This window comes from Thermobia domestica, chromosome 14 (genome assembly GCF_964235325.1).
Source record: "Thermobia domestica chromosome 14, izTheDome1.hap1.1, whole genome shotgun sequence".
Taxonomy (NCBI): Eukaryota; Metazoa; Arthropoda; class Insecta; order Zygentoma; family Lepismatidae; genus Thermobia; species Thermobia domestica.
The window spans coordinates 171,388,013-171,415,272 of record NC_137467.1 but is presented as its reverse complement, the minus strand read 5'-3'; the positions used below and the strand labels follow the sequence as shown (position 1 = coordinate 171,415,272).

Genomic DNA, 27,260 nt, shown 5'->3' with positions numbered 1-27,260 from the left:
CGTAGGCTATCTAGAATTTTTTGATGTGTATCTTAAGGAGGTGAAGGGAGGCTCAAAGGGAAAGGGGTGGTTTAAAATTTATGCCAGAAATAAAGTATCGCACGAGCTCCTGATGTTAGGAAGATGAAACTCGGTATAAAAACTCATTTTTTAAAAAAAACAAGTTGACACTCATATAAAGTCCTACAATCTAGAAAAAGTTCTGTGGGGATACGACAACCCTAGGGGAGTAGAAAGGGGATGATATGTAAAAATAATCGAAAACGACCGTCATTTGTGTCATGTCGCGTTCATAATTTTCGGGATCGCTAAGATGGATAGTGATACTCTCGATATCAGTTAAGTCAAAGTTCAGCCCCCATTAGCTTGGAAGTGTCGAATCCATAGTTTCCGAGGCCACTAAGCTGATTGGTGACAATCCAGATGATACTTAACCCTAAGTTAAGTCAGAGACTTAAGTGTCAGCTTGCCCCGGCGTTGCTCGTCGTTATTTGGCTATTTTACGTAGTTCTTTATTGTCATATATTACGCATAAACATGATTTATGATTTAGTCGGGCACTTCTGCTAGTGTGTCGGGCACAGAGTTCACTAACCTGGAAAGTCAGGGAAATTGCTAAATTTAACAGAAAAGTCAGGGATTTTTTTCTTTCTTTTTTGATGCTTTGCTTCCGCAATAATCAGTATTTATAATGTATATAAATATGAAACTAAGTTTCTTCGAAATGAAACTCATTACGAAGACATTTTTAGACTTCAAATATATTTTAGAAAATGCATGTCAATCTTCAAAGCTCGATTATTTTCATTTTTCTATAATGGTACGAAATAAGCCTTATTCCGAATTGTGGTAGATTATTAAATAAATCTTGATATTTTCAAATACGAACACTGCAGTGGAAAGTTTTTTTTTTTTTTTTTTAATTTTCTTTTTAAATAGAAACTTGTAGAATATTTAGATGAACATACTCTACTTGCTTAGAGATCAACGGAAAATGAAATCAGATTCCACAAAAACATTCCGAAAGTACCTATTCCTCAAGAAATGTTAAACATTAAAGCTGCCCACAGAAGATACGAAGAAAGCGCAGAACTTTAAGCTGTGAAAGAACAAATTAAATAAAAAATGTCGGTTGCTGCTAGAAAAAGAAAGAAAGAAAAGTTTGTTGGTTGTCAATAGTCAAAGAGAGAGGTCAAGCTTCTGACATATATTTACTTGTGTATGTTTGCCATTCAATCTAGTGGATCGTGGGGCAAACAAGATCTCAGCTTTATAAAGGAAGTAGGTAAACGCATCACACATGTATCCGCTGGTGATAAAGCGACCACCTTCCTAACTCAAAGAATAAGAATGGCAGTACAAAGAGGTAATCTGCTGTGGATTCAAATGAGACACATTTGTGGATTGCCGTATTTTGTTTACTTGCACATGAAAAGTCACAGTTTTTGCACTCATGACACAATAGACATTCTGCAATCATATGAAATCAGTTAATGACAGAAAGAACATCCTGATTAGCAGCCGCTCTGACTTTCGTATCCGCATTCCCCATCAGCTGTTCGAAGTAGTTTGCACTGAATTGACGTATTATTTTTCGGGCTCGTTTTCCCAAACATGATATATTTTTTAGTTTATATGGTTTCTGGAATATTTTTGCTTTCAAATGAGCCCAGAATTTCTCAATGTGACAGATTTGTGGCACATTTGGTGGATTGCACTCTTTGCGCAAAAACTGCATTTCCTTTCGGTCCAACAGCTGCTACTTCCCTATTGCATTGTCAGAACAAGCTAAATCAGGCCAAAAGATATAATCACCATTGGGATAGTTTTCTTTGATAAATGGAATGTCTCTTTCGAATTCATTCATTTTAATTAATTGCACCCATTGATTGCTTATGAAAATATGACTGAGAATGACCTTTTCTGCTTATTGCCATCCAGATGAGTAGTTTCAATGGAAATTTAGTTTTGAACTTAAATTTTACGGATTTATGGACAGGAATGTGACGAGATTCAAAGTACATGTTTCTACTAAAATCATACCCATTCATATCAATATAATTATGTTTCATTATTCATTATTATGTTCCTATCATCATTAGATGCATGAAACTAGTCCCTGGCAATTTTGTTCAGAATGATTTTTTGTTGCTCACCTGCATATGGAGCATCCTTGTTATATCTTTTTGATCCCCAGTTCCAGTAGCTACTTCCTCATAACATCACGACTCACTTTTAATGACGTAAAGCACTCGAAATGGTACATTCTTCGCTAGAGTCCATCAGTGACACAATCTCTTTGATTTTTTTCATCATTTTTTTCTTTCCTCCCCTTCTCTTTTTTTTACCATTAAAACTCCATCGTTGATCCGGGGGCCGCGGAGGCTCAGTGGTAGAGCGTTCACCTCTGGTGCATGGGGTCCCGGCTTTAAACCCTGCTCCCTCCAAGTGAACTTTGTGGTGGACAAACACCGTGTGCATGGATTTCCTCAGGGTTCTCCTGTGTCCTCCCACATTCTTCATTCATTTCTCATCATCACCGTCTCCTTTAGCCTAGCCGACATAATCGTGAGACGTAAAACTCAAAGATTTTTCCATCGTTGATCCTTTTTAATGTTCTGTGCATAGTTGCACGACCTGATCCTTCTTTTTGAGAGTGCTTCACGACTACAGCGTCAGAGAGTCCCGCATTCCTCAGCACGAAATCTCAAACACGAGTCCAATTGACTTCTGCTTTCGACGGCTATATGTTTCCCGCTGACTGTCTCCTCAGCTGATACTGCCTGTAATCGTATAACAGAGGGTGTAATGTATGAAACAGTGCAAACAGCAGTCTGCTTGGATGTGTGTCATGAGTAATACACGTTCAAAATACTCTCTCATTTGAATCTACAGCAATATAATTTACCCTCTTTATTGGGACCATATCACCAGGTAAAGAACTGGATGAAATTTTTCTGCTTTAAAATATCTTTTACCCATATAAATATTAATTTCCATAATATTAATTTAAACTATTTCAATTGTGCACGAATAGATTGATTAGTTTCCTGTTAAATGAATCATGAATATGTATATGACAGGCTAGATCGTTGGCTCTGGAATCCGTGAAGATTCCGTTGCCTATTTCCTTTGTATATTGGAACAACGTATGAATAGTATGTCGTAGATGTATTCAATTTAATCTGTTGTAGGTATACGTAATGCGACACCATCGCAACTGTATGTTACTGAGAAGAATTTATGTATGGCATTATAAATACGAGGGATGATCAGAAAGTCTGGTTACAAAGCCTGCAGTGAAACGTGTATATGGGTGATTCCACGAAAAAGGGAAATTTTCACTTGGAAAATTTTTGTTCCGTCGATGGTCGCCTATTTCAATAAAAATATCACATGCACTTACTACTACTAAGTACATGTTAATTAGGTGATCAGCAGAGCTGAATCGTTATTGGTGTAGTAAATAAAAAATAATAAACTTTTCAGTGCCCACGGAGTTGAGACCATAGGTCACGGAGTTGAGATTAGTTAACACGGAGTTGAAAATTGCTGTGAAGTTGAGAAACGTGATACATCTGGGTGATAAGTTTTCGGTTTATAAGTGATTAAGCTTATAATTTACATAAAAATTGAAATAATTTTCCAATAGTTTTTGTAAGTTAGAATTATTGTCCTTATGTTGAATAAAATTCTAACAAACTAGATGACACGTAATTTGTGATACAAAAATACTCCAGAAAATACTGCAAACATATGAAAATATATCTAATGAAGGTTCCAAAATTGAATATATATATGAATATGTGACGTAAATAAGAAAAAAAGAAATACACATACACTTATCAAATACTGAAAAATTATTGCGCTTTCAATATGTTGACTATCATATGGAGAGGACAAACTTTTCACATAAGCTTACGAAACAGACGAAGTAGTCACTAAACCAACACGTCGAAAGTGGAATACTTTTTCAACATTTGGTAAGTGTATTTGTATCGTATATTTGGTATATATACAAGGTGTTTCAAAACAATACACACATCGTTTGGGAGCTGATTCCTGACACTAAGATAAGACGAAAAGTATAGACAACTGGGTGCACAAATGCTTCCTTTCGGAGGTATAGGCTGCCGAAAACATGAAAAAAAAATGAACTTTAAAGGTTCATAGCTCCAAAACTATGAAACCTGCCGTAGTCGGGTCACGACTTCACTTAGGAACTAATATGAGCACTATCCAAAAATATGTTTCAGAATCCTGAGGTACTCACGAAGCAATTTTTATAGGAGTTTGGCTACGGGCGTATAATCTGAAGTACTCACCAACTACTTCTATAAAAGTTGTTGTGGAAGTACCTCAAGATTCTGAAATATGGATATTTGGATAGCGCACATACTAATTCCTAAGTGAAATCTGATCCGACTACGGTAGGTCCCATAGTTTTATGCTATGGACCTTTAAAGTTCATTTTTTTTTCATGTTTTCGGCAGCCTATAACTGCGAAAGGAAGCATTTGTGCACCCAGATTGGTCTATACTTTTTATCTTATCTTGGTGTTAGGAATCTCCTCCCAAACGTTGCCGGTATTGTTTTGAAACGCTCTGTATAATGCACACTAAATGACAGTGTAAGGCACTCATCATTTCTGCTTTGGATAATTTGATGTTCTTTGTTAAATAGCCCTCATTTTCCACTCCAATGAAGGAAATGTCTTGAGGAAACAGGGAAGGGCTGTTCTAGTCTACACAGAATGACAACTGCCAACGCTTTTTAAACGTCAGGTTTAGTAGGTCAGGAGAAATTCCTCCCGATCCGCGTCATAAAATTGACTGTCCGTATATTGGCCTCAGACTCTTCGACAATCCCTGAAAAGAAAACAATTAGTTGATCATAAGATTCAGACGTCAATAGGTTAAAAACAGATACCATCCATCTTGACTTGACTGAAGTTTTACCTCCGGCTACCTGACAGCCCAAAATCTGAACTTCCGCGAAACACTCCTTAAATGGGCTAGGACCCACCAGCCGGCCTTTGAGTGTGAATGACACGTGGTCAGCGTGTCGGCTCCTACGACCGTTGCGATGGTCTGCGCGATCAAGTTTCAGTACATCTCTACTCAAATGAGTTTTTCAATTGCCTTACTGTACGAAGTAAACACCATTAATTTTTGAGCTTCCACCGGGAAACAAACCCAGAACCACGCACGAAAGGCGAGCATACTAGTCACTAGACCATAAACGAGCTTTATTTCTATCAATATATTGAAAGAACAAATGTTTGGAAGAGCGTGAGCATAACAAACACTATAGGATTATCAACTCCGTGAACTTGTCTCAACACCGTGGATTCCTTAGTTTTCAGATGGACATGGAGTTGAGAAAATCGAATATAATTTATCTTTACCGGCCCACTTTTTAACCAGTACATGTGAGTAATTGTGTACGAATTTTCTAAGTTAAGGCGCAGGTTCCTCAAGGGAAAGAAGGTATATACCATACAAATACATTCAGTAATAAATACCATGGTGTTGAGAATCAATTAATATACGCACCTGCTTTCCACACACAAAAATATTTTTCCTATAGCTTTTAACACATGCACACAACTTTTTCTATTATTCAGTCAAACATGTCTGCCTTGTCTTCTTGTGGGTGTTGCCAATGTGGACGATCATGCTATCTGTTGAGAGCAATGATAATTTTTTCTATTGCCATGGAGTTGAGACGAAATAGAGGTGACAGAAACGAAGCATAGTCAAGCTTTCGAAAATAATCGTTATAAAGGTTTACTTTCCACAAAACCGAAACATTGAAGTGTTCTCTTCCATTTAATTACCATTAAATGATGTTTGATTTGCGACTTCAGTTGTAATTTATTGATTAAAATCAGTCAACTGTAGTCTGTGACAGCCCACGGTGTTGAGAAATTGGGTAGTAATTAATTTTTTACGTATGTTTCGTGTTATATTTGCAAACTGTTATACATGGCATACCTACTTTGTGACGGTTACTACCAAACAAAATAAAAATGAGGTGATTCTTTCTAGTAGTAGTTTGAAGAAATGCCCGTGACAGAAAATTTCCCTTTTTCGTGGAATCACCCATATATTATTTCCCACAACCAATACAGGCAACAGACAGTACATACATTATGTTATTTTTCGACATAGCCTCCATATCGGTTGACCAAAGTAAATCACTTAATAAATACGAGGAGTGATCAGAAAGTAAGGTTACAAAGTCTGCAGTGAAACGGTTATATATTATTTCATACAACCTATACAGCCAACAGACAGTACATACTTTATGTTATTTTTCGACATAGCCTCCATATCGGTTGACCAAAGTAAATCACTTAATAAATACGAGGAGTGATCAGAAAGTAAGGTTACAAAGCCTGCAGTGAAATGTGTATATATTATTTCATACAACCAATACAGGCAACAGACAGTACATACATTATGTTATTTTTCGACATAGCCTCCATATCGGTTGACCAAAGTAAATCACTTAATAAATACGAGGAGTGATCAGAAAGTAAGGTTACAAAGCCTGCAGTGAAATGTGTATATATTATTTCATACAACCAATACAGGCAACAGACAGTACATACATTATGTTATTTTTCGACATAGCCTCCATATCGGTTGACCAAAGTAAATCACTTAATAAATACGAGGAGTGATCAGAAAGTAAGGTTACAAAGTCTGCAGTGAAACGGTTATATATTATTTCATACAACCTATACAGCCAACAGACAGTACATACTTTATGTTATTTTTCGACATAGCCTCCATATCGGTTGACCAAAGTAAATCACTTAATAAATACGAGGAGTGATCAGAAAGTAAGGTTACAAAGTCTGCAGTGAAACGGTTATATATTATTTCATACAACCTATACAGCCAACAGACAGTACATACTTTATGTTATTTTTCGACATAGCCTCCATATCGGTTGACCAAAGTAAATCACTTAATAAATACGAGGAGTGATCAGAAAGTAAGGTTACAAAGCCTGCAGTGAAATGTGTATATATTATTTCATACAACCAATACAGGCAACAGACAGTACATACATTATGTTATTTTTCGACATAGCCTCCATATCGGTTGACCAAAGTAAATCACTTAATAAATACGAGGAGTGATCAGAAAGTAAGGTTACAAAGCCTGCAGTGAAATGTGTATATATTATTTCATACAACCAATACAGGCAACAGACAGTACATACATTATGTTATTTTTCGACATAGCCTCCATATCGGTTGACCAAAGTAAATCACTTAATAAATACGAGGAGTGATCAGAAAGTAAGGTTACAAAGTCTGCAGTGAAACGGTTATATATTATTTCATACAACCTATACAGCCAACAGACAGTACATACTTTATGTTATTTTTCGACATAGCCTCCATATCGGTTGACCAAAGTAAATCACTTAATAAATACGAGGAGTGATCAGAAAGTAAGGTTACAAAGCCTGCAGTGAAATGTGTATATATTATTTCATACAACCAATACAGGCAACAGACAGTACATACATTATGTTATTTTTCGACATAGCCTCCATATCGGTTGACCAAAGTAAATCACTTAATAAATACGAGGAGTGATCAGAAAGTAAGGTTACAAAGTCTGCAGTGAAACGGTTATATATTATTTCATACAACCTATACAGCCAACAGACAGTACATACTTTATGTTATTTTTCGACATAGCCTCCATATCGGTTGACCAAAGTAAATCACTTAATAAATACGAGGAGTGATCAAAAAGTAAGGTTACAAAGACTGCAGTGAAACGTGTATATATTATTTCATACAACCAATACAGCCAACAGACAGTACATACATTAGGTTATTTTTCAACATAGTTTTCATATCCGTTGAGACACTTGTCGCATCGTAGGATGAGTTTGAAGATTCCCTACTGGAAAAGATCCTGTCCTTGAGTGTTACGCCACGTTGTCACGAAATGTTTTACCTCCTTGTCTGAAGTGAAGCGACGGCCTCCTAGGTGGTCTTTCAATTGCAGGAACAGGTGAAAGTCGCTTGGAGCGAGGTCCGGGCTGTAGGAAGGATGGTCAGTGATGTTCCAGCGAAACTGCTTTCGCAGCGTGGTGGTCTTCTAAGCTGTATGCGGGCGTGTCGGTTTTAACCAGCCGCAAACTTTCGACACCATTCTGCGACATGGTGACGAGACATTACAGTCTCTCCGTAAACCTCTGCCATCTGCCGGTGAATTTGAGCCGCGTTTACATGTTTCGTCTACAGAAATCGAATAATTGAGCGGACTTCTTCACGAAGCCAGTTTTCCAAACGAGTCGTCATTTGTGTTTATCTACAACAAGTGCCGTACGTGGCGACTGGCTGAAACTGCACAGGTGCCAACGCCATGTATTAAGGTTTGTGTAAAGAGACAAGCTTTGCCGATAGATGTCACTACTGTCTTTGTATCTCTCTTATGTAGTTTTTGTCTTTCACGAAAATTCACGATTTCTCTTACAAGTTTCAACCTAGAGACTTCAAATTTTTAGAGAAGGAACTTTATAACCTATCGAAGGGAACAATCCGTGCCGATTTTTTATTTAGAATTTTCTTCATTGTTGAAACAGTTATTTTGTTAAAGGTTTGAATATCTATTCCAACAATCAAGCCATTTCAATAATGAAGAAAATTCTCAATGCAAAATCGGCACGGGTTGTTGCCTTCGATAGGTTATAAAGTTCCTTCTCTAAAAATCTGAAGTCTCTAGGTTGAAATTTGTAAGAGAAATCGTGAATTTTCGTGAAAGGTAAAAAATACATGAGAGAGATACGAAGACAGTAGTGATATCTATCGGCAAAGCTTGTCCCTTTATACCAACCTTAAAATTCCTGCGTACTTCTAGTTTCTTTATAACAGACGAAACTTCAGAAATATTAGCCTTGTAATCTTAGTTTCTGATCCTCCCTCGTATATTCAGAATGCCAAGGTATTAAAAATGTGGTATATAATTATTGTTTGATACTAGTGTTTTATTATATTCCGAATGCAGAAGTTTGACCTATAATCATTATTTACAACAAGAAAGTAAGCTTTTAATGTATGTAAAAAATGAAAAGGAAAGCGTTGGACCATTATGGGACTGATATAGGTGGATTTTTTTTTTTTTTTTTTTTAAATACACCTACACGGATATTGCTTACGGTGTCATGGATCAGGGAAAAATTACTCAGCCATTTAAAGTGAAAGAAATCAGTATCAGAATTTCAATGTGAGCTGTGATAAAGGTAAATCTTTTTTCGTTTGTCTTCTGTATAAATCCACACCATTGGCTTGGCATACTTCTAGGTGACTTAGGAGAAGAGACCGTAGGCCATTAATAATTAGAATTTGAATTCTTGGGCGATATTTAAAGAGAATTCCGTAATCAAGCGTTAGTTACGCGATCAGTTAGTTTCGTATTACCTACGTATGTACTAAGGAAAGTGTACTTTTTGCTATTCAGAGTCTGCATGAAGTTCAGCTAATAATTTGATTTGGGAATGATTAACAAATATAACACCAATACCTCGAGTGAGAAAAATAAATGGCAACTATAGAAATATAGATGTGCGCATGCGTAATCTGGAAAAATGAAAATATATGAAATACGAAATTCGAAATGTTTTCTTTGTTATTAGACATCACAACGTATAAATAGTTACGAAAACGAATTATAATTTACGAATTCATTTCTGAGTTATGTATTTACGGAGGTATATGTAGAATTCAATTAATATTAATGACAATAGAAGGATTATCTTGTAATTATAAAGGAAGATAATTTATCGATCCGTTGTATGTATCCCTTAGGAAACGAAAATTTCTACTCATCTCTCACTGTTCACTTTAAGAAACAGTTCTACTATTGTAGAGGATTCAGCTTAATACCTGCTTCATAGTTAACTCACCCGATGAGGTGAAAGGAAAGAAAGAAAGAAAGAAAAAGAAAGACAGGTAAATAATTCCCTATGTATTTTCATAATGTAAATTTATTGTGACTAAACCGTGTCTAAACGAGGGTACCCTTTGTCCTAAATTAATTAGTGACATGAAATTATCTTAGTCAACTACTAAGTGCTAATCAGAGATTCCGAATACACTTCTGATAACCATGCGTTAGTCAAATCCTTAGTATGGCGTTAATTATACGTCAAAACGGCTCTGCATAAGGCCTCTTATGTTTAATATACAGTATATTTTTGCTGTATAAAACCATAGCATTGGCCTGGCATGTAAAGCTAAATGTTTACGTTTTATGTTTCTTTGCTATGCAAGTCTACACCCGTTGAACTGTTGAAATGAATTTTGGAACACTCACTCCTCGATCTGTTGTTATTATTATTATACACTTTAATAAAATGCTTCTACTGAGGGACGAAAGGGTGCCAAAAATTGTATCTCAGGAGTCCTAACGCCAAATGGGGAAAGGGTGGTCAAAATATACCTTTCAGTTATGTTATGTAAACCTATTCTTACCGCACGAAGAACTTGCATTTCCGATAGCTATGCTTGGCCTATTTCGAGGTAGCTGTGATGATGAGACCTAAGCCCTGTAAAATTTTTTGGTATCAATTCATAAATTTTTAGTTTTCCGCTATTAGGTCGAAAACTGCTGCAATTAATTAAACTAGGTATGTGAACTGCTGTGTGAAAAAGCTATAACTCCTTATATTTTACCCGACCAACGCCAGGTACTTCATCAGCTAATGATAATAGTAATAATAGAGTAATTTCTTTTTTTTTTCTATTTAAAGGTCGATTGAGCGGTAGCCAAGATGATTTGGATGATGATAGTTCATCGTTGTATACTCCATCCACAGGTAAGGCTGCTCCTGAAGAGAGCTCGCAAGAACACTTGGATAATTTTTAATCGTGAGCTTCCATTGTAACATAGCAGAGACGAAAAGAAAGTGTGCACTGTGGCGTTTTTTTGTGGCGGAAACCGTGAAAGGAAACTTTGTTTTTTGAATAACATCAGCGACACATGATTCAAATATTGCTTTCATGCGGGACGAACATAGACAGGCGTAATACTCGAAGCAGGCAGTTTTATTTTTCGTGATGTTCTATTTTTATTAACCAATAGTGTTTGCGGTATATGACATGCAAACAGATACTAAAGGAGAGCATGGCCGATAGTAATTTTGTAGCATTAATTCTTGTATATATTATATATATATATTAACTTTTGATTTTTACCAATAGTACATCATAAGTGAGGAAGTGGTTTGTAAAACCTTATAAGTTTTTGGTTTTTTTCTGGAACGTTACGTTAAAAATTTTTAATAATAGAATTTTTAAATTAGAGAGTTTTATAGTATTTGTGGAATGCATTTTTGAAATACATATACATATATTTTGAAGTTACCATATTAGCATGAAATTAGTAAATGAATTGATAGGGGAGCATATTTAATAGTGAAACACTAACCTTGAACTCCACTAAGCACCCGTTTTATTAATTTAATCATATACGTTTGGAGAACTTCAATTTTAAAGCATTTTTGTTCGTCCATCTTGATTTTACGCAAAAAATAGCGTACCGAAACGTTTGTACAGAGAAAAATTCTTATGGTGTAGGTTTGACGGTTAGCATTCAAGTTGAAGTGACCGCAGAGTTGAATTTAAAAACAAAAAATCAATTTCATCGAATAGCGAACATTGAAGATTGAAGAATTTGAATTCAGGTTCTATCGAAGGAAATAAGAATTTGAATTATTGAAGAGAATAATTTCTTGTATTATGTTGTTTCGGTAATTAAAATCTAATTAAGCATTTAGATAATGCACACAAGACTAAAGTAAGTTGGTTCTTCATTCATGGATTATTTTATTTTCCGAAGTCGTAAAATGGAGGCTACCCTTTGTGTAACGGCTAAGTTCATAAGCCCCTTCAAGCAGTGGCGGCGACTGGACGTTAAAGGAGGGGGAGGGGAGACATGATCTGAATATTTTTACATCAATGTTAGTTTTCGTGGTTTCTAACATTTGTTTGACGAAAGGTTGTATAACTAATAGGATACTATTTTTTTCAGTTGAAATAACGTATATCGTATTTCATATTTTATTAAGTAAATTGACAAGAGCAACGCAAATAGATACTAACCCTTTGTATTCTTAAACAACGAAATTGTGTGATCAGATTATTTAATAACAAATTTGCAAAACAAATAAATAGAAAGGATAATATTAATCATGGTAATGAATAATGAGGCTTGTTTTGTAGAAGTTATATTGAAACTAGGAATTAATGAACAACTTATATTTTTAATTCCATACATGTCATCAAATGTACGTTATCACTCTTAGAAAATAAAAATACAGCACATACTGCAAGCATATGCTACAACATTTAAAAATATACGCAATTGCAACGCAATTCCTGTAGGTTTCTTAATTCCACACGAAGACAAATAACCAATACGTACTCACGCAATGGCAAATATTATATGGCACCATTTATTCTTTGACCCAGTAATACATACGAAAATTTTACGTTTCCAAATGAAACTATATCCATTAAGGAAATTCTTCAAAAAAGTGGGGCAGGGAGTACTGCCCCCTCTTTGCTCCCTAATTGCAGCCTCTGCCTTCAAGTGTATTATTGGAGTGAAGTAATACATTCACAGTTGAGTTATTTTGGTGTTAATGAAATATAATAAGTTTTGTACGCACTGAAAATGTACCATTATGTCGCGTGTATGAACCAATGTGAAAATCCTTAACATACAGTGGTTCGAAACTTTGCTGGCGCCGCTCTTCGTAAACCTTACATACTTCACATCTCTTCCTTCCTGCTTGGTGATACCCCTTTTTGTCTGACTCCTGCTGCGATTTCTGATGCAGCATTGAATTTCAAAATTCTCAATAATAATAATAATAATAATAATAATAATAATAATAATAATAATAATAATAATAATAATAATAATAATAATAATAATAATAATAATAATAATAATAATAATAATAATAATAATAATAATAATAATAATAATAATAATAATAATAATAATGCAACCAATTTATACTTATTTCCAGCAAGACTTCTGCTTACCCTTATAGTACAGTATTAGTTTCTACCAATTTTGTTCTTAATAAAACCACAGTTCTTGCTTACTCACAGTTCTTATTTGTACGATATTTTATTTAACGCCTCTTCGCTACAACATTCGTAATATTTGTAATTGCATATGTAGTTTGCGTCTGTCAGTAGCTTGTGCCCTTGTTACTCGAGCTTCACGCTCACCCAAGGGGTACTTTCTGGCGCCTTCCCCTCCAGCTTGGAACCACTGCTTAAGAGTCACGATGATAACAAGAAGTCATCGAAACGTATATGATTAAATTAATAAAACGTGTGCTTAAGTAGAAGTCGACGTTAGTATTTCATTATTAGCATGGTTTAATGTCATTCAAAATCATAAATAATTTTGTTGTAGTGATTTGATCGCTTATATTTTTTTTTCGTAAATTAGAATTTTGTGATTTTTTTTTAATATCCTTAGAAAAAAATAAATAATGGTGTTTTCTGCATCATTAAAACATGTAACACACATCCACACGTACTACAAAGGGGTTCTATGTGTAGTAGTTGTACGTATCAATTCAGTACATTGTGGTTGCTTATTGTAGAGATGTCTAGTCTATTTTGACTGATCTAGTTACCATTAGACAAATGTTGTACGATTTGTTTTGTTTTGAGGATAAATTATACGCTGATATTCCGTATATGATATAGTCTTTATTTTGCATGAATAGTCCTTGATAATTTTAATTAATTTGTGTCATTTTTCATATGTAAAAAGTTCAGTAAAGCATGTTTAGAGATGAGCAAGTGAAGGAATAAGTGCCTGCGGTGATTTCGCACAGCTTGTGTGTGTTAAGCTTCTGCAAAACAGCTTAGTTAATATGTTATTGTGTTCCATGCACGCACACAGTAAGTATTGGCATGTTGCTATGTATTAATACCCCAGTGTTTTTTTTTATTGTATTTCCTTATATGCACAATCATACACGATGTTTTCTTTCCCACCAATTACTCGTCTTTAAATGTATGTGTTGTTTTGTGCTTTTAAGTCGTCTTTGTTCTGTATAAGTGTTTTTTTTTTCTTTCTTTAATTGGAGATCATCATTAATCTTAGATTAATTGACCGTTTCGAAACACTTCCGGAAATGCATTTTCTTATCTTATGTATAAGATTTTTATTTCTTTCGTGTTATAAGGACAATTAACTGTAAACGTAAATTGAGTTGTTACCAGATGAACGTACACAGATCTTCTTGCTGTAACGCAAGGAAGCTAAGAAGTTTTTCTAAAAACGATCACTTACACAGAATACTACTGACAAAGAAAATTTAAAATACAAAATTGAAATCGACTTTCAGGTGTGCAAAACCGGGGAATAGCATAGAATTTAACAAGAAGGCTTCGATTTTTTTTTTTAAATGACTTTTACCAATATTCTCAAAAGCAAATTTTTCTAATAGAAATTTGCATATATCTTAGATTTATATGTACGTATTTTTTAAAAAAAGTTACTTTACTTTTTTTTTTTTTTTTTTTTTTGTCATCTAGCTATCTGGTAGGGGGTGATGTCATTTAAAAATTTGTTGGTATGAAATGTTGACACTGCGTTTTAGTCGTATTTTTAATAATATTTCACAATATATTAAGGGTGTATAGCGGTATTCCTACTGCATTTTCTAGATCTGGAAAAGAAGGTAAACAAACCTGAAAATATTTCGGGTGGAAATAAATAGGAGAGATATTGTTGCATATGGTTTTATATTTCAGTGTTTGTAAACACACGGTAATACGAGAGCTTTCATACAGTGGACACTTTTGAGTCGAAAGCGAAGACATAACATTCATTATAATTATTCAGGATTCGTGAACAACACTTCTTCTAATGTTTCACCATGTTTCTTTGAACTTTCTTCAATACGTGATGATCTATAGCAGCCGTTGCATTGGTTATCTGCTACCGAAGATGACGCGCTTCCTGAGTTTTCACAGCATGCTTCTCTGATTTCAGAATCACCCGTATGGTATATTTGATTGAGGTTTCAGAAGCCTGCTCTGAATCGAGTTGCAGGGAAGACATGTCATACAATAATAATAATAATAATAATAATAATAATAATAATAATAATAATAATAATAATAATAATAATAATAATAATAATAATAATAAAAATAAAAATAATAAATATAAGCTGCCATTGATTTCAAAGCCCTAACCCCCCTGATCTGGGGGCTCCGTAGTTTAGTGGTTAGAGCAGTACCGTAACTGAGGGACCCGCGGGGTTTGGGGGCCCACTGCGAAGCAAATACCAAGAACTATAGGCTACAAAAAGTGAGCTGAATACGGACTATCCATTTCTCAGAAAAACATTATTTACTTTAGAAAAGAAAAATGAAAGAAAAATGCTCTGGGTGAAAACTCATCCATTCTAGCTACATCAGTTTAAAAAAATCATCTTAGCATTCGAAGATTAAGGGAAAATAATTTTTGCCTTTTTCGGTGAGTATTAATTTTAATTGTAATTTTATTATATTCCATGGATTTAACCATTGTCTTCTACAGGCACATAATATGGTGGGAAGTTAACCCTTAACGAGTTTTCGTTACCATTTGGCTACACATTTTTTGATTTTGCCTATTGCCTTTGAAGACTATTATTTTTAGGTATTGTTCCTTGTGGTTATTTGTGTACATGCTTTACGCGATCCAGAGAAGCTATTGCCTCCTGGTGACAACTCTGGTAAATTTTACGCGGAAGGTAGTCTGTGGATATATTGTTTTGCAAGCAGTGCTGGCAACAGACAGAAAAGATATTGAACCGAGGAAAGGGGGCCCAAAAATATTCCTGCGGGGGGACGACACTTTTGCGTTACGCTAAGGGTTAGAGCGTTGGACTTATGTCCGCGTTCAATTTCCGGCCGTTGCATCCCAATTTTCAGCGTGCACCCAGCGTCGTGAGGAACACCGGGGATTCATTGAATAAAAGACGGGACAGGCACTAGGTCTAGAAAGCTCCTCATACGCCTGATAGAGATAGAGCAACGTAGTGCATTGTCCACATGTTCGTCGCTAAACTGGACGTGGTTCAGCCGGTTGCTAACAGGTAGCGTTGAAGTGGCTCAGGCCCAGAAAGGGCTGTCACGCCAGTGGTTAATCCTCTGATCTAGTGGGTCGTCACCAAACACAATGCAGCGGTTCTGATCCCAGTTTAAACTGTATTTCTCATCCTATATAGCTTGGTTATTGACAATGAAGGTAAATAGATATCAGTCGACCAACTACTCATCCAAGCTTTATAGTTGCGCATAGAAGTGTACATTTCGGCGTTATTTATTTATTTAACAATCACCAAATACAGCTCAGAAACCATTTTATACTGGATATCTAACAACAACAACAACAACAACAACAATGGAAAGGATTTGGGAAGGATCAGCTAGGGCCTATTTTAGTAGGTACCATCCCGGCATTTGCCTGGTAGGACTGAGGGAAACCCTGGAAAACCCCAGTCAGTATGGTACCATTGAAACGCTATTATGTAACAGCACTTTCAGACAGTGAAAAAGAGAGAAAAAGTAACTAGGAGATTAAGGTGGGGAGATCAAAATTTCATTTAGTGGAACTTTCTTTTCAAAAATTACGCCTTCAGATTATTTATTCTTTCAGTTGTATTCAATTACATATCTTAAAAGATATCCATTCAGAAAGGAAGCATTTTCCATTCCGTTCAGACCCCACTAAAAGAGAGACTCTTTTTAAGTGTTGAAATCTTTTGGGGAATTGAAACATACAGCAGTGAGGTAAGCATAAAACCTTGAAAAAATGAAAGCTTCATACTTCAGCTACAATAAATTATCCGTGAGGTAGTGGTTCGAGAATGTGTTATTATTCTATTACACTTGATTCATTTTTCCTACTGCGGATCTAAGTATTTTCTCAGAAAATAATGCGTCAGTGACGAAGCCAGAGGAGAAACAAGAAGGTTGAATGCCTCCCGGTGGCTATGTCTGCCTCCTCCCCAGACATGATGTATCGTAATGTAGATCAAATAGATGAAGCTGCTCCGATTGCTTCAAGATATTGTCGTCAATCCTGTGTATAATCTTCAAGGATCGTGTGATGTGTGCATTTAATTTTTTTTTTTTTTTTTTTTTTTTTTGCAGAACCAGATTTTTTTTGGGTGGTATAGCATATACTCGTGCACATTTTTTTATTTACTTCACTAGTTTCCATTGTATATACGCAGGACAGAATCACAGTTCGATATTTAATTTTCTTGGCACAACAATAACCATGTTGATTCGTCTGATGATAGTAACTGCTTGGTTTTTATGGGAAAACGGAATACATATATGCGTACAATACTTCTATATGTCATGTGACTAGTTGTAGCTTGTGTTCTGCACCAATCACAAAGATTTGGGCACAAAGAGAGAAGTAATCAACACAGAAAACTGATTATGTCTGGTAGATTATACAATAAACCCGTCAGATAAGCAGAAGATCGGAGTCCGAGCCACTGACTCCAGCGATTAGAGTTGCCTTGTTTTTTGAACTTGCATATTGCATCCCTGGGACATATTGCACCCCTGGAAGCTCTGTGACTACAGACAAGATTGTGTTTGTTTGAACGCGTAAATACCCGTCTGTCTCTGATGAAACAAGTTTACCTGTTGTTATTTAGCTTTTCGCTTGACCCTTTAGGATTGATACCTCTACATTATTAGGATAGTGATGTTGGAACAAACACGCAGAACATATAGTTTATATAACACATAAATATTGTTAATGTTGAATTGTCTTAATTTTTTTTGAAGCGCTTTTCTATTTTTTCCTACTATTGTTGGTAATGTCCGTTATCTTTGATTTATTCTTCTATGGAGTTTGATGTATATTCATATTAAAGGAACGCCGCGTAATACTGTATTTTCGTTCAGAGAATATTTGCTTTGTCAACAAGTGTGTAATAGTATAAGCATCAGTTCAAGCTTCGTCTTCAGGATATTCAACTACTGCAAGAGAACGAATTAGAAGTTGTATTAAGAAATTGAAGTCAGATATTTGTCTACACATGCCGTGGAAAGAAGCAGTCGTTCAACATTACACATGACACTTCTGTGGACTAATTGCCTCATCTTAGCATTAATCTGTTTTCATTTATATATATATATGGTGTTCTAAAAATGGCGCCCACGGACCACAGAGCACTATTCTAGAGGTCAAAATAAAGCGAAAATGTTATATGATAGTTTGTCCTACGGGGCCTCCTTCAGTCGCTATGGGAAATCAAAATTTCATAATGTGGCAACGTCGCACATTAACTTGGAACCATTAGTATTACTCTTAATCGATTGCTACACTAATAGGTGATGCTAGTGTCAATCAATATCCACTTTAGCTGCCATCTGGAAAGAATCGATATAACTATTCGATAGATTGGTAGATCTAATCCATGGTTCTTTCCATGCGACGTTGCCACATAGTGCAATTTGTCTATAAACGAGGACTCGAAAAGTATATAGATCTCGAAACCTAGAAATGCAAAAATTATTTATCATACATCATTCGAAAGTCTAACGTTTCTTCTTTATTTTGATTTATCATATTTTACATTCGAAGAATAAGGCAATATTGTGTAAACTTTCATTTCGTAGTATGTGATTGTTGTCCAAACAGTATGGCTTTCACTTCTATATTTATGGCGAGTTTTACGTTTATGAAAAACTTTTCTATACTTATCACCTCTCCCGTCTGCGAGTGGCTTGATTAAAGTTGACCCTTGAAGTTTACAGCATTATTTGCAAATATTTCTAAAATAAAACACACAAATTCGAAAATGTAATTTTTGAGTTCGTCTAAAATACTATAACATAGTATAAGTACTTTAAAAAAAAAAAAAAAAAAAAGACAAGAAAGTTAATTATGACATAATATTATTTGTTTCTCAAATATACAGCGTGCATCATAGTTCCGTTCTGAATTTCCTAACTCAGTAAAAGCGAAGATAGCCACAGTAGAAAGAAAATGAAAAATACCAAGTACTATTCGTTGAACAAGAATGTTTTGCACCGCAGCGTAAAATATTTTCTTCGCGAAGAGCCCTAGGTTAAGCATTGAGTTTAATTATTTCTGTCTTGCGTCCTTATGCAACAGCGGTGTTATGAAGGACTGGAGCTACTATTAACCATGACCGAGTCTTGAGTTCGATGCGTGTGGTCCCACTTAGCGTAATCGCCAACGCTCTAGCCTTCGGTGCGAGCTGTCCTGGGTTTGATTCCGAGTGGGGGCACTCGGTCGAAAAAGTGTAAAAAGCTTTTTTCAGGCTAACCATCTTGAATGAGGTTTTCCTGGGGTTTCCTCATTCACACCAGGCAAATTCCGGGGTGGTACCTAGCTTAGGCCACTTCCTTCCTTCCCTTTCCCCGGATAGTGTGCTCGCCGAGGGACATAGCGCCTCATACATGATGGGGTAAATGGCCGTCGATGCCGAAAGCCCAGAAATCTAAATCCTAAATCCTTGAGTTCGTTGCGCAGAGAAAATATATAAGATCAACCATCTTGTAAGCGGTCCCGGCTTCATGAGTTAATATTCATATTGCCATTATGAACGCTACGCTTAAACTTAACGCGCTTCGGGAAAAAAAAAAATGGAAATCAGTTAACTAACAGTAAAACCATTTAGAATAGCTGAATGTTCTTCAAAGAAAATATTACTGGCTTTTAAAAGAGAAAAATGCTGTTGACTGCAACTTGGTTTTTCTTAACGACATCAACGAATCCACTGTACAAATTATTTTTTTTTTCATCTACCATGACCACCAATTTCATCTGACGTAACTCTGTGATATTGTTACCTCTTGGATTACATGAAAGATCCGTGCGAACGGTTCCGGGTTCGAATCCCGGTGGGGTCACTCGGTAGAAAAGTGTAACGCGCTTTTTCAGGCCCGCCACCCTGAATGAGGGTTTTCCTCATTCACACCAGGCAAATGCCAGGGTGGTACCAAACTTCTAGGTCCCTGGCCGCTTCCTTCCTTCCCCAATCCTTTCTTCCTTCCCTTTCCCCGGATTCTTTGCTCGCCGAGGGACGTCATCCTTCAAAACATGAAGGGCTAAATGGTCATAGATGCCCAAAGCCCAGAAATCTAAATCCTAAAATCCCCCCCCCCCCTAGTGTACAAATTTCCTATACCACGTTGCATACCAAAAGTTTGATAAAAAGGATCTCGACTGAAGTCGCTACTTTTGATAACAGACGTTACAGAACACATGAGAGGAGCTATATTACAGATTTGGCGTCTGTAAGGGAGAACTATTAAGCGTCTTTAACGTGTTGAAAAAAAAAAAAAAGTTTATGCATCTAGTAATATGCTTTCTTGGTTGTTTCTGTCTTGGTTGTCTTGAGCCCTGAAACCTGGGAAAAAATTCTGACGCATTGTATAACGTAATACTTTTTGTGACGTATTGCTCAAAAGTAAGAAATTGAAAACATCTAGATATTTTACGTTCTAGATTGAAAGCAGTAACATTTTACTTTAAAAATTAACTTCATATTAAAATATTTGAAACTCACCTGTAAAATTCAATTTACAATCTTAAGTAGCATCCTATTAATGATCGAATCATTTTGAATTGTTAAATTAGAGGATAGGTACTGTAAAATGTTTAGAATGTCTCGATTCAGAGATTTGTTTTACCAGTTGGAGAGTGAAACATTATCTTCTGTGGCTACATAGAATTCAAATAGCCTTCCATAGTTGCTTGAAAGGGATTTCATGGGCTTTTTCGAACGTTTATTTGTCTAACATGTCTTATAGAGTGATTGCAAATTTAACGTGTTGATATGTATTATTTACTCTAATACATGTAAGAAATCTTTTGAGGAATTCGTTACAAAGAAGCTTTGAAGAAACCTTATGTATCAGTAAGTTAATTTTGTAGCAGTCATGTAGCTACATTGGCTTGCCTTGAAAGGCTATAGGGGTTCGTCCAAAGTATCTACAAAAGGCAGTTAAGAAGTATATGAACAAGAGCGTTGGGAGTAAGGCAGAGATAAAAAGTGCAGAGAAAAATAGAGCGTTATCTTTATACTACTAATAAGAGTGCAGTAGCTTAGTGGTAGTGCTCATCTTTAGTACAAGGCACCTTTGGTTCAGTGCAGACCAGGAAGTTTTATCATTCGTGGCATTCTCCTGCTGCCTCCAACACACCTCTTATATCATTATATGTTCCTACATTACCACGTGGCTATTATGTGCCCTTTCTTTGTACGTATCCGGGATCCGAATCCGGTGGAGATGCTTCGACACAAACTTGAGTAGAGGTTCTGGCCCCACTTTCAACGTTGAGAACCTGACTTACTAAAAATAATACAAAATTTACCATTTTTCTTTTGATTTTTTATTCATAAGTGAAAGGAGATAATGAAATGCAACTTAACCACAACCATTGATAATGTTATTCTACAACAGAAAATATGAACCTGAAGAATTTTCAGTGTTACCATCCATAGAAATTAGTATTGCCAGAATAACATTTTCCCCAAAATCTAAGTTAAAGCAGCGACTAGAGGAACGAACTCAGCTGCATTTGATTACGTATCATGTTGTCTTGGAATTCTGTGAACTACTTTTTAAATAGTTGTATTTTGTTTGTAATAAACTAAATAATTTTAACATACAGTTAATAAAATTAAATAATAATTTAAGATACCAAGACAACATGATACGTAACTAAATAGAGTTGAGTTCGTTTCTGTAGTCGCTGCCTGAACTTAGATTTTCAGGTACTGTTATTGTGGCAACACTGTAATTTCTATGGATGGAAACACTGAAAATTCTTCAGGTTCATATTTTCTGTTGTAGAATAACATTATCTATGATTGTGATAAGTTACATTTCATTATCTCCTTTCACTTACGAATAAACAAGCCAAAGAAAAATGGTAAATTTTGTATTATTTTTAGTAAGGGAAGTTCTTAAGTCCCATCTGGTATTAGCTCAATGCTTGTAAGGGACATGTTAAAGTCCAGTCAACAATCGTAGCACTTATTAGTCAATCAGTCGACAATCACATCACTGTCTGTAATTTGTAGTAAATGATTTATAAACCGTTGTTATCGATAAATAATCGATTTCACCACTGTGTACTAAGTAATTAGTCTGTGACATAATTATAGTATTAGCAGTTAAGGATGAAATTTATTTTATGTATAATAGCATGGTCATGAAGGATTGAATCTGCTATATGTTGAAACGTAGATGGTACTACTTTTCTCCGAAGAAAATGGCTGACATAGAAGTTTACTTCAGTTTAGCATTTAAATGTAATATACAATAACATGTAGACATTTATCCTTCTTCATTATGAACCTGCCAGAGAAAGACATTTCTCAACAGCACTGGACTGCAGACCTAAGTTAAATATGTATTCGACTTCTAAGGACTCCAGCAATGAATACGCACATTTATAGACTTGTATTATACCAGAATTAGCTACTTACCTTATCTCTTCTGTGTACTAATTTTGCATTTCCACTAGGGATGGGCAAAACCGGTTTCTAGTAAAACCGCAATCCGAAAAGCCGTCATTTCGGTTTTCTCGAAAACCAGTTCGGTTTTTCACCGAAACTGGTTTCGGTGAAAATTTTTTGAGAACCCATAGAACTATTTCTGTGAAAACGGAATCGGTTTCCGGGGAAGAACGAAATCATTATACTAGTCAGAAATAGAACAAATTTTTTAAAAAAGGAACCGGTTTTGAAAAAACCGGATCCGGTAAAAAACCAAAACGGTTTTGGAGAAAACCGATAACCGGTTTCGGTGAAAACCGAAACGGTTTTGAAGAAAACAGAATCCGTTTTTTGAAAATTTCCAAAAAAAAAAAACGGTTTCGGTTTTTCTAAAAACCGAAAAAGCGGTTTTTGTGCCCACCACTAATTTCTACAACTTCTCTACAATGATGGAAATCGATTGGAAGCTTTCGAAATGCAGGTGTAGAGAAGAATGGAAAGAATTAGTTGGGTCGAGCGGAAAACGAATGAGAGTGTTAGAAATGGTGGGTGAGAAAATAATAAGTTATTATTAAGAAGAGAGTTGGGACATTGGTTAAGAAGGAACTTTATCATGAGGGTCGTCCTAGAGGCTACGGTGGTAGGGAAGAGAGGGAGGTGGCGAATAAGACTACAATTAATGGACGATATCAAAACAGAAAAATCATACGTGAAAATGAAGAGGTTAGAGGAAGACCGTGGAGCATGGAAGCTTCTCAGTTGTGACGAGTGGCCTGCCAATAATGGCAGAATACCTATGATGATGATGATGATTATAACAAGAAGAAAAAGAAGAACATTAACAACAACAACTACTACTTCTTCTTCTTCTTCTACATATAATCTGTATATTAATACGACAGACTCCATAAACTTATCTATCGTCGTGATGTGGGGATCCTTATAATATTGTGTACATTTATCACACTCACCTCTGTTTTTCCTGAAGCTAGACAATGTACTTAAACTCTAACTTCAGGAGACTTGGAAGAGTGTGTAGTAAATTTAAATAAGTATTCCGTCCTTAAGAATACGAATTGATGCATGCTTATAATCGAAACATCAGAGTTAACGGTACATTAAATATTGGACGCAGTAAATAAAAAGAGTACGTTTACAAAATGTTCCTTGTTCTTTAAATGACTGTAACTATAGTGTGACTATATATAAATCATTTCCTTTTCTTCACTGTATGTACCAATTAATTAAAGCTCTTTACACCCGGTTTCATATTTTTTTCTGGGTTTGATGCACAACGAAATAGCGCTGAAATTATGAGGCTGCAGGAAGCCCACTTTTGTTTTTTGAGTGGAAGTGTTCTGAATTAAGAATCCTACATAGCATGTTTGATGTAAGTAGCTAGCAGAACAATGTAAGATACTGAAAGAAAGGAAAAGAGTAGAACCTACCGTCAGTTTTATTAAATGGGAACTTTAGATGTCATGTAATAGATGTGAAGCCCCCATATACACGTGATAAATCAAATGAATTATGTATTCATGCAGACGGCAAGATTGCAAACTATTTCATTGTTTACAGTGACGTCAGACAGTGTTGTCAAAGTTACTTGTTTTACGTGAAATTCTTGAAGGTGTAGAAATGTTTCAAAAAATAAAAATGATAAGTTGAACCTAATCAAATTTATGTGAGAGCAGTCATGTACACTTATGTTCAAAATTATTGTCACATGTGTATAAATATGTTATTGTAGGAATATAATTTGACAACGAATTCGCCCAGTATTTTTTATAATGTTAGTATATGTATAATCGACAAAGACATGTCTGTGGAAAATTTCATGTCAAAAGAGCAGTAAATAAGAACAATAAACCGAAAATAAAACTTTCTTGTTAATTTAGCAACATTTTGTGTTACTCAATCTAATTTTCGTATTTATAATACTTTTCCCGTGAAATTTACCACAAATATACATTTCCCGATTATACACATAGTATCAGTATTAAAAGTATCCTGCGAAATCATTATGATATTATATTCTTAAAAGAAGACAGTTATAGATATGCGACAATAATTTTGGACATGAGTGTACATACTTTAGGTAGTTGTGGGTTGAATATTTAAAATTATTTAGCATGGATCACACATTAAACCATCTGATGGCTACTAGTGTGTGGGGTCCTTGGTTCTATCCTTGGCCAAGTAAGTTTGTGGTGAACAACATTGTGTTCGTGGATTTTCTCGGGGTTCTCCCGTTTCCTTCTACATTCTCATTAAACCAATTCTTCCATCATCCGTAATCATTTGTCTCCCTTTGCCTAAAGGGCATAATTATGGGACATTAAACTGAGAGATGGTTACAAACTGTATTGTCCCGTGTGTGTGAAAAAAAAAAAAAAAACTCTAAAACATTAAAGAATATTTTTGAAAAGCGATAACATTAATACGTCTGAAGTGCAGGAATTTTCTTCTTGACAGAATTTAAATATTTTAAATTAATTTTTCTACTATCGGACCGAATTACTTTTTCTGGCGGTAACATTTTCCCTTTCAAATTATACACAGTAACAAAGCAAAGCGAGAACTGGACTGTATTTACTGACTTTTACTGCTCATGTTTTGGCAATCTTGTAAAGTAATCGAGAAAACTACCCATGTCTCCTCTCCCAGCACGGTGTTCAACCAATAACTCCACGTATACACAACAGCAGCGACTGCACAAAACAAATTCTGTAAGTCACGAGATAACGTAGTATATCCAGCATTTTAAACAGTTGATTATGACTAGTTATAGCAGTTTAGGAAGGATAATAAGACAGGCAAAGTATATACAAGCTTGCTTGCATCTTCTCGTATTCCTTATCGAAAAGGAGTTTTTTCGACAACAGAGCAAGTCAGTAATTTATGGAATGTCGAGAAAAACTGCCTCTACTCAGAATTTTTGACGAAAATACATCTACACATGAAACTGATGTTATATTAATATTGTTCACACTGCCTAAGTGCATATTTTAGTCACTGAGGAGAAGAAAACTGACTTTCCTAATTTCTACATGTTCTGGCAACTATCTGTAGAATGTTATAACATATTTCGTTGAATTAAAAATCTCAATTGACCAAAGATTATTTTCAATAATTTTTACAATTAATTTCTGAAAGATAAGTATCCGTTTATTTTATTTTATTATTATTATTATTATTATTATTATTATTTTTTGGAGAAAAAAAAAACATATGTATGTGTCAAATAAAAGTTCGTCATGTAACGTGTTCGGCAGACCATTGTAATTCATAAATTGATACTTCTCGTACGCAACCAAAATAATAATTATAGAAAATTTGTTCTGTAAAGTTTGAAATATCTTGTAAATGTGAACCGAATCAATTTTTTTGGTATATGTGAGGATACTTGTTTGGCTGTCAACTCGATACGTCACGTTTTCGTTCTTTTGCGTCGCAGAATTCCTCGTGAAGTCAGATTTCAAGTTTCTGTTCGAGTTTATTTTTTTTAGGGTATCATTTCACCAATTGAACTACCACAATGCTCTAAGTACAAGTTAAGTTACATAAAGAAATATATACATAAGTTTAAGCATAACCATTGTGCGGTCGTGTGTAGAAAATTATTACGTAAATTATAGGAAGCTGATTTTGAATGGGATTGTGCCTCGTAATTTTGTGAGATAGATTAGCTAAGTAGTTCATGGTGCTTCCTCATATTTTATGTTTAATATTTTACTCTTTGACACATATTTCCTTTCTGTTCTTCGGCTGACAGGTCTTATGCTTGGGTATTTAGAAAAAAAAAATATAGTAGTAGTATTTAAAGATAGTTTTTCGCAATAGAGTTATTTATTGTCCAGTTTGTTTTATGTTTCATTGGTTGAACTCAAGAAACACATGGTTTTGTAGTAGACATTATGCTAACTTAATATGTTAGATATTATGTGATCATCAGTGTTGATATAAATAGTGTACTTGTGCGCACGTTCTCAGAGTACAAATACATATATATGACAAGCGCACACAAGTGTTGTACAGTTGTGTACATAATGTTTTTCCTACGTCTTTTCGAGTAATTTTGTAGGGTAAATTGTGACTGTCTTGGATGTACTTGGTTTTATCCAAGGCTAGATTTTTGTGAGTGTTCTTGGCGTTCACTTGCTTCCTCCCATTTTCTCATTCCGTCGTTTCTTTCTTTATCATTCACGCACGTCCGTAAATCTAAAATATAACTCGAAGTTAAAGCAGTTTTCATTTCATTAACTAAGTCTTATCATTTACTTTTTTTAATTTTGTTTTTAATATTTATTTATTTGTATTGAAGGCCTTTGGCTCATAATACAGCTCTACAGGTTTGTGACACACTCCTAATGTGAATATACACAACAAATACAAATGAATATGAATAGGTACACTAAAAGATTAATTAATATTTTTTCTTAGAGGGTGCATTGTTGCCCGCAGTCTGTTTTAAAGCTTCTTCTTGTAAGCGGTAGAATGACTCCAGAAATCTCGCAAGGGTTGATAACTTCTGTTTATCGGTTGTATTTAGAATTTTGTTTAATTACAGGTTGTTGTCACTGATCATATCCCTTATGCATCCCCTATTGCGTTCTTTCTGCAGCACCTTACATTCGAATAAAATATGTATTTCATGTTCGATATCTCCACATAGACTACATAAATAATTTCCT

The 27,260-nt window shown here is 35.2% G+C and overlaps 1 protein-coding gene across 2 annotated transcripts in view; it reads left to right on the top strand.

The window, feature by feature from the left end:
* Positions 1-27,260, top strand: part of Stim (stromal interaction molecule) — a 193,308-nt gene that overhangs the window by 88,576 nt on the left and 77,472 nt on the right. For both annotated transcript variants that reach the window (XM_081739177.1, XM_081739176.1), the window contains exon 11: positions 10,786-10,851. In XM_081739177.1, coding sequence (XP_081595303.1) covers positions 10,786-10,851 — 66 coding nt within the window. The remainder of the gene's footprint in view (positions 1-10,785; positions 10,852-27,260) is intronic.